The sequence below is a fragment of the Solanum lycopersicum genome, chromosome 10, assembly GCF_036512215.1.
Source record: "Solanum lycopersicum chromosome 10, SLM_r2.1".
Classification (NCBI taxonomy): domain Eukaryota; kingdom Viridiplantae; phylum Streptophyta; class Magnoliopsida; order Solanales; family Solanaceae; genus Solanum; species Solanum lycopersicum.
In genome coordinates, this window is record NC_090809.1 from 1605840 (window position 1) to 1613045 (window position 7206).

A 7206-nucleotide genomic window follows, 5' to 3' on the forward strand; every position below is an offset into this window, starting at 1 on the left:
AATTTCTAAAGACGTGTAAAGAGGAAAACGAACAATTAATATGAGATGGAGAAAATATCATATTGGTTGATGATCTTGAGTTATTTTTCGGAGATATTTTATATTTACATTCTCACCTCTATTACTCTAACACAACATTTAATAGTACTTAAAACACACTCAATTATGATAGACCATCACATTATAACAAATAAATAAGGTTTTCGTCTATTAAATCAAAATGCAACACGTGATGTATGAATATACACATTACACATTCAAACTCTTGCACAAACAAGTCATAAATTACTGGTTCTCGAAAATTTCTCGATTTAAAAATAATCTTAAAACTTCTTTTTTTTTTAATCCAAAGATATGGGAATACATTAAAAACCCATACCTAATTGAAGTGGATTGCCTTGGGCAGTGTGCCAAAATATCCTTTTTCTATATAATCCATCCAATAATTGGCCATTTCTACAAAAAAGTTACAAAAATATCAGAGGAAATCTAAACCTTGAATTTTCATTGGTGGCTAAGAATTGATATGATACTTCCACCAAAAACAATCTTATCCTACCCTCTTACATATACCTCGTTTTTTAATCAAAGATCTCAAATTTAAATTTTACGGCTAAAATCGGGAGCTTTTACCTCATACCGTTTCTATCTAGCAGAAATCAAGATTACTCGATTCAGTTAATTTCAAGTACCAGATGAATAAATAAAAATGACACTTATTACTTAGTCTAGTTAATGAATTTTTCTAATACATATACAAAAGATCCGAACAAAAGCTAATGAGTTCACGAGAATTCTTTAACTCATAAATCATTTACTCCCCTGATTTTTAACTAGAGATCTTGAAGTTCGAGTTGCGAAACAGAAGGAGATTTTACCCCTTTAGTGGACCCTATCGAGAGCTAATTAAGTGATCTTTAACTAGATATCTTAAGTTTGAGTTTCGAAACAGAAGGAAATTTTACCCCTTTTGTTGACTTATCGAGAGCGATTTAATGAATTTCAAATATCAGATGAATAAAAATATATATATATATATATATATATATGTGTGTGTGTGTGACCAAACCTCTGCCAGTACCAGTAGTTCTACAGACTAAAAATTCCCAAAATTGAACTTCTTAATGGCTCTTCAGGCTTCTTCTCTACTTCCTTCTACTTTCTCCAAGGTACATTTTTTCTTTCTTTTGTACTAAAAAAATAGTCTGGCGGATGTATAATATATGTTTAGTCTGTATAGTTAGTGTATAATTTATGTATATCGACTACAAAATGAAATATTTTTAATCTAGTGGCCAAATGTGTAGAAAACCCTAATTATGTCCTTAGGTCTATCGGAAACAAACTTCTCTACCTTCTCAAGGTAGGGGTAAGGTTACGTACACACACTGCAACAAAAATAACTTTAAGCTTCATTAAATATTGACAGTTATAAAGAATTGCTAAAGTCTTTATCAGCATTAGTTAAGTGTCATTAGAACTAATGTCGCTAAAGGGTTTAGGGACATACACAGAGTGTTAATTTGCCGCTAAAAATACATATTTAGCGGCGCTAATGATCATTTTTAATGTAGCGAACATTACCCTCCCCCCAGATCCCCTTGTAAGATTACACTAAGTATGTTGTTGTATTTTAGTGTGCAATTTGAATTCTCAAAGTTATTGTTGATTAATTTTTTTTATTTATTTTTTGTTCATTTTTGTTAATATTGCAGGGCAAAGCTAGTGCAACTTTGAAGAATTCTAGTATTTTTGGAGCTTCTCTTTCTGATTATACTAAATCTGATTTTGGTTCATCTTCATTTAGAGTTAAGGTACTAATGTAGTACATTAATCTTCATTTCATTTTATGTGACTATAATTTGTATCCATTAAGTTTAATTATGTTTGTATATTACATTAGTAATAGTTGAAAGATATTAACAATGTAAAGTAGATTGTATAGAAGTCTAATAGTCTAAAGTTTTGCAATGAGTCCTTTCGTTTAATGATCGTTGCACCTCTCCGCGATGTGATATGATTAGGTGCACTCCAGATGTTTGACTATTGTCCGAGATGAAATCCTGGTATTTAAGTGGAGAAGGGTAGAAGGTGGACACGTTATGTCTAGCCGTGTGCCACTGCCTCTCGGGGATAGTAAAAAGTGTCATAATGATTTGGAATGAAGGGAGCATAGTTTAACCTCTCTATAACGGCATCATTTGTTGTATTATATTATTTGGGGGTTTATAACGAAATGTTGTTATAGAGACGTATGATGTTTTACTGAGATTTGATTTGTTACAGAACCAAAGAAGATCGTCAAATGGCGGTGTTGTAAGAGCTACAATGGTTGCTTCTCCTGGTGTAACTACTAACTCTCCATCAGGAAAAAAAACACTAAGAAAAGGTTGTGTAATAGTCACTGGTGCCTCATCAGGATTAGGCTTAGCCACAGCAAAAGCTCTGTCTGAAACAGGGAAATGGCATGTTATTATGGCATGTAGGGACTTTTTAAAAGCTGAGAAAGCTGCAAAATCAGTTGGGATGTCTAAGGAGAATTACACCATCATGCATTTGGACCTCGCCTCTCTTGACAGTGTACGTCAATTCGTTGATAACTTCAGGAGGTCGGGACGACCTCTTGACGTGTTGGTTGCTAATGCTGCTGTTTACCAACCAACTGCTAAAGAGCCTTCATTTACTGCAGAAGGATTTGAGCTTAGTGTTGGAACTAACCATCTTGGACATTTTCTTCTTTCGAGATTGTTGCTTGATGACTTGAAGCAATCTGATTATCCTTCAAAGAGACTCATCATTGTTGGTTCAATTACAGGTAATGCATAAAAATTGCCACGGCTTTCGTGTAGCTGCTACGCCCTTTGCTGAGGACCTAAACAAATAGCTATGTATCAGATGCGTGTTGGATCCTCTTAAAAAGTAGTGCATTTTTTGATCCAACACGGGGCGTGATAACATTTTTAGATAGTCTAAGCAACGTAGTTGAATTGAAGCCCTTCTTTCTCAAAGACAACTTTCTCCCTTCTTGCTCTAGTGAAATAAGAGGCGCTAAAACCTGTATCGGAGCCACATTTTTCCTAGGGGTGTTAATCTTTTGAATGTATGTTTACTATATGTTGAATTTCGTGTGCGTCCACTTTTTAATATTTTGACTTCTCGTAGTGAAAATCCTAGTTCCACCACGGACTAGAACGACCTTCATTTAGCTGGCTTCGCTTTACCTTTTCATCTATTGTCTCGAATGGATATTTACGGATCTTTCTTTCACACAGACTTCTTTTTAGTGGGAGACTAAACTTTTCTTGACATGTCAGGGAACACGAATACTCTGGCTGGAAATGTACCTCCAAAGGCCAATCTCGGCGACTTGAGGGGTATGGCGGGAGGTTTAAATGGAATTAACAGCTCAGCGATGATCGATGGAGGTGAATTTGACGGTGCAAAAGCATACAAAGACAGCAAGGTGTGCAACATGCTTACGATGCAGGAATTCCATCGTCGATACCACGAGGAAACTGGTATCACATTTGCCTCTCTTTACCCTGGCTGCATTGCAACAACAGGGCTATTCAGAGAACACATCCCCTTGTTTAGGCTTCTTTTCCCACCATTTCAAAAGTATATTACGAAGGGATATGTCTCTGAGACTGAATCTGGAAAGAGACTTGCTCAGGTAATAACAAGTACTAGTACTGAACAAAAAATGCATTTATCTAACTCGTAGATTTGGGCTTTGCTGAGATTCTATCAGAAACAACCTCTTTATCTCCCAAGGTAGGAGTTAGATATGCGTACACTTCACCCTCCCGAGATCCCATTTGTGGGATTTCACCGGGTATGTTGTTGTTTAGTTTTGGGCTATGTTGCTCGGACTTTTCAAAAATGTTTTTGGGGTGCGTGTTGGATCCTTTTGGAGGATCTGATACGGGTGCGGCAACATATTTGGGAAAGTCAGAGCAATATAGGTCTGAGGGCCTAAATAGAATTGATAAAGAAACAAGTACTAGTACTAACAGCAAATTACTCTGTCAACTCAAAAGATGCATTTATACAACTCTTCGTTTTGGTAACTATGTTGCTCGGACTCTTCAAAAAATGTTTTCTTCATGTGTGTTAGATCCTCCAAAAGTAGTTCATTTTTGGAGGATCCGACACCATCTTTAACTCTTATTTTTGGGCCTGAATAGTAGATTATAATGCATATACATGATTCATATAGCTAAATAAGGCTGGAGCTATAGTCTTCAACGGAAAATTATACTGTGTATACAAGTGACATATCACTTTTTGTGCATATATAATCAATCTTGAACACTCTTAACGAAGTTTCTGGCTGGCATTATAGCTAAAAGCGGACTACTTTGGGAATGAAACATATTTGATCGATGTATATCTGTCTTATCGCAGGTTGTGAGTGATCCAAGCTTGACAAAATCAGGTGTCTACTGGAGCTGGAACAAAGACTCAGCTTCTTTCGAAAACCAGTTGTCCGAAGAAGCAAGTGATGCAGAGAAAGCGCGTAAAGTGTGGGAAGTCAGTGAGAAACTCGTTGGTTTGGCTTAAATTTTGAACTAACCTTAGTCATCGTCGATGAAAACAGGAAAAATGACTTCGCGAGTGAGAATTTGTAACCGAAATTTCTAGGATGTTGTAAAGAGAAGTGTCATTGTAGTTAGGATTGAAAATAAAGATCACTCAACTTGTTTTGTTTTGTGTTTGGAAAATGTCACTAATTTGCCTTTGAAGTTAAATGAAGTGATGGTTCATGAGCATTGTTCAATTAAACTTCTCTTCTGAACTTTTTCTCACTTATACTAAACAAAAAAAATTTGACCTTATATACGCGATAAAGTTTTTCAGACGAAGGGTGTTTAACTGATCACCCTTTGTCGTTGTAGCTCTGGTCCTATTCAATTGTTAATCAAAACTATTCGGGTCCCAAAATGGATGTGTTATACGCGTTGTCACAATAATCAACTCGAACTAGACTCGGACGGTTCACCGTGGTCCAAGGGAACTCTTGTGTCTACTTGAGTTGCAGAGACGGATTCAGAATTTAAGGTTTATGATTTTCTAAAGCAATGTCAAGTTATTAGTCAATAATAAGTAGACTCACAATCAAAAATTTAATGGAACCATCCGTAGGGAGTTTGGAAGGAGCAATATGTACAGTCTCACCAATTTTAGAGTGATTTTTGGCATTTAGAGGCCAATTTATAAGAATTAGGCGATTTTTTTAGTTTTTCGTGTCTGTTAGCTCATAAATATTTTAGTAATATGACTTCTAGACGATTTTTTTGCGAAAACTTTATGAAACCCCTTATAGGGAGTAGAGGGAGCAATACACAAATACTTAGTACTTTTCTATTATAGCCTTTTGTTTATTGAGTTCAAGATCTATTATATGTATGCATTTAATTCGATTTCACCCCTTATAGGGCATCGACATAGATATGGATATGAGTCAAACCTATTGAATTCGGATGAACTAATAATCTACATATGCTCTTGCATTTTTAATTAGATATTTCAGTTCAAAAATATTTTTTCTTTAATAATCATCTAACTTAGACTTACATCAAAATTAATTAAGGTCTCAAAATAGATATCGAATATGACCCGGAGATCGAGTAGATAAGTTGGTGCACATCTCTATGTGCTATTGGCTCCACATTATCAGTAAGAGCTTCATACTATCTCAAAAATAGATATTCGTGGATTATTACTCACAAAATACTGAAAAAATCAAATTCACACATTACAAGATGTATTTTCTTAGAGAGGCGCTTCGATCCAATGTTTCGTTTTTATTTTTTAGAAATTCAAACTCGAGACCTTTAATTATTAACGAAGAAATCTCAATTTTTCATCATAATTCATATTAGTCGAAAATTAATTACTTAGTAGTCGTTTGATACACAAACTGAATTATGCTACAATTATAACCCCGAACTAATTTATTCTATATATGAAATGAAATAAAATAATCTCTAATTCGATAGAATAAGATGTGATCATAAAATTTATATTGTTTTTAATTGACAATATAAATTTAACTGTATAAGTTAATTTTAAGATCAACTTTATACCGTTAATTAAATGTAATATATTATAAAATATCTCATTTTATCTCGCGTATCAGACACGTAATGTCTGAAACATTGTTCTACTTATCTCTCACACATGTGAAACTTACGGCATTTTCTTGGACACAAGACTGACAAATGACAGCTTACCCATATTCACCAAATTATTATAAAATTTAATTAACTAGAGGATTAGCCGTAATCTTAATTAATTAATAATTATTTGTCAAGCAATCTTGAATTATGTCATCACATATGAGTGCAAGAGAGTTTATCTGAATTTTCTTCGTTTAAATATCACAATATAAATAAATACGAATTAATTTTTATTATTTATGATAAATATTTAAAAAATTTAATTTTTGTATATTATAAGTTTTAGTTTAAATGGATTTAGAGTAACAAATATTAATATTATAAAGATATTGTATTATCAATGAAGTTTAACCTATGATAAAATATATATATATATATATATATATATATATATATATTAGAGTACTAATTTTATCACGTTATCAGTCAACGTTTGTTATGAAAGTTTGCATCTAATTATTAGTTTATAAATGATTAATTAAATAAATATTTTTACATCGTCGATTAATGTAACTTAAATATTTAAAATGTACTCCTTCCATTTGATATTGTTTGACGTGGTTTATTTTTAGAGTCAAATTATAAAAACTTTTACTAATATTTTGAGATGCATTTTTTCATCATATTAATATGAAAATTTTGTATTTTATTGTACTTTTCATATAGTTTTAGAATATCTAATTTTTTTTTTTTAAAATATCGAATTAATGTGATATAATTTACCTTAGTCAAATTTTCTTTCGATAAGCGCATCATTACAAACATTTCTGAACGGAGGGAGTATTTGTAATTATCTTATAAACAACTTGTCATATAAATAATTTTTAATATTTAAATATAACTAACAAAAACTCTTTAATTTAACTATTAATATTACTTTATCGACAACACGAGTAACATGGATTATTAGTCAATTAATGGCTTAGTGTTGACTAATTAAAAAAATTAAATCTGATAAACCTTTCTGCAATCGTTGTTTTGCATAATTAATAATTTTTTTTTGATAAACCAATCAATATCTCGA

The 7206-nt window shown here is 32.7% G+C and overlaps 1 protein-coding gene across 1 annotated transcript; it reads left to right on the top strand.

Annotated features, from left to right (window-relative positions):
* Positions 1-1065: 1065 nt before the first annotated feature.
* On the top strand, positions 1066-4780 carry POR (protochlorophyllide oxidoreductase). Its single transcript, NM_001317974.1, has 5 exons — positions 1066-1169; positions 1716-1814; positions 2287-2815; positions 3315-3673; positions 4408-4780. Exons 1-5 carry the CDS (start codon positions 1125-1127, stop codon positions 4561-4563), a joined length of 1188 nt encoding a protein of 395 aa, NP_001304903.1. The 5' UTR covers positions 1066-1124; the 3' UTR covers positions 4564-4780.
* Positions 4781-7206: the final 2426 nt, after the last annotated feature.

What these genes read in the sequence shown, in the direction of transcription:
- POR (NM_001317974.1), top strand. Translation starts at nt 1,125, where the DNA reads ATGGCTCTTCAGGCTTCTTCTCTACTTCCTTCTACTTTCTCCAAG. An exon ending in CATCTTCATTTAGAGTTAAG is followed by an intron (nt 1,815 to 2,286) that starts GTACTAATGTAG and finishes GATTTGTTACAG; the next exon opens with AACCAAAGAAGATCGTCAAA. An exon ending in CTGGAAAGAGACTTGCTCAG is followed by an intron (nt 3,674 to 4,407) that starts GTAATAACAAGT and finishes GTCTTATCGCAG; the next exon opens with GTTGTGAGTGATCCAAGCTT.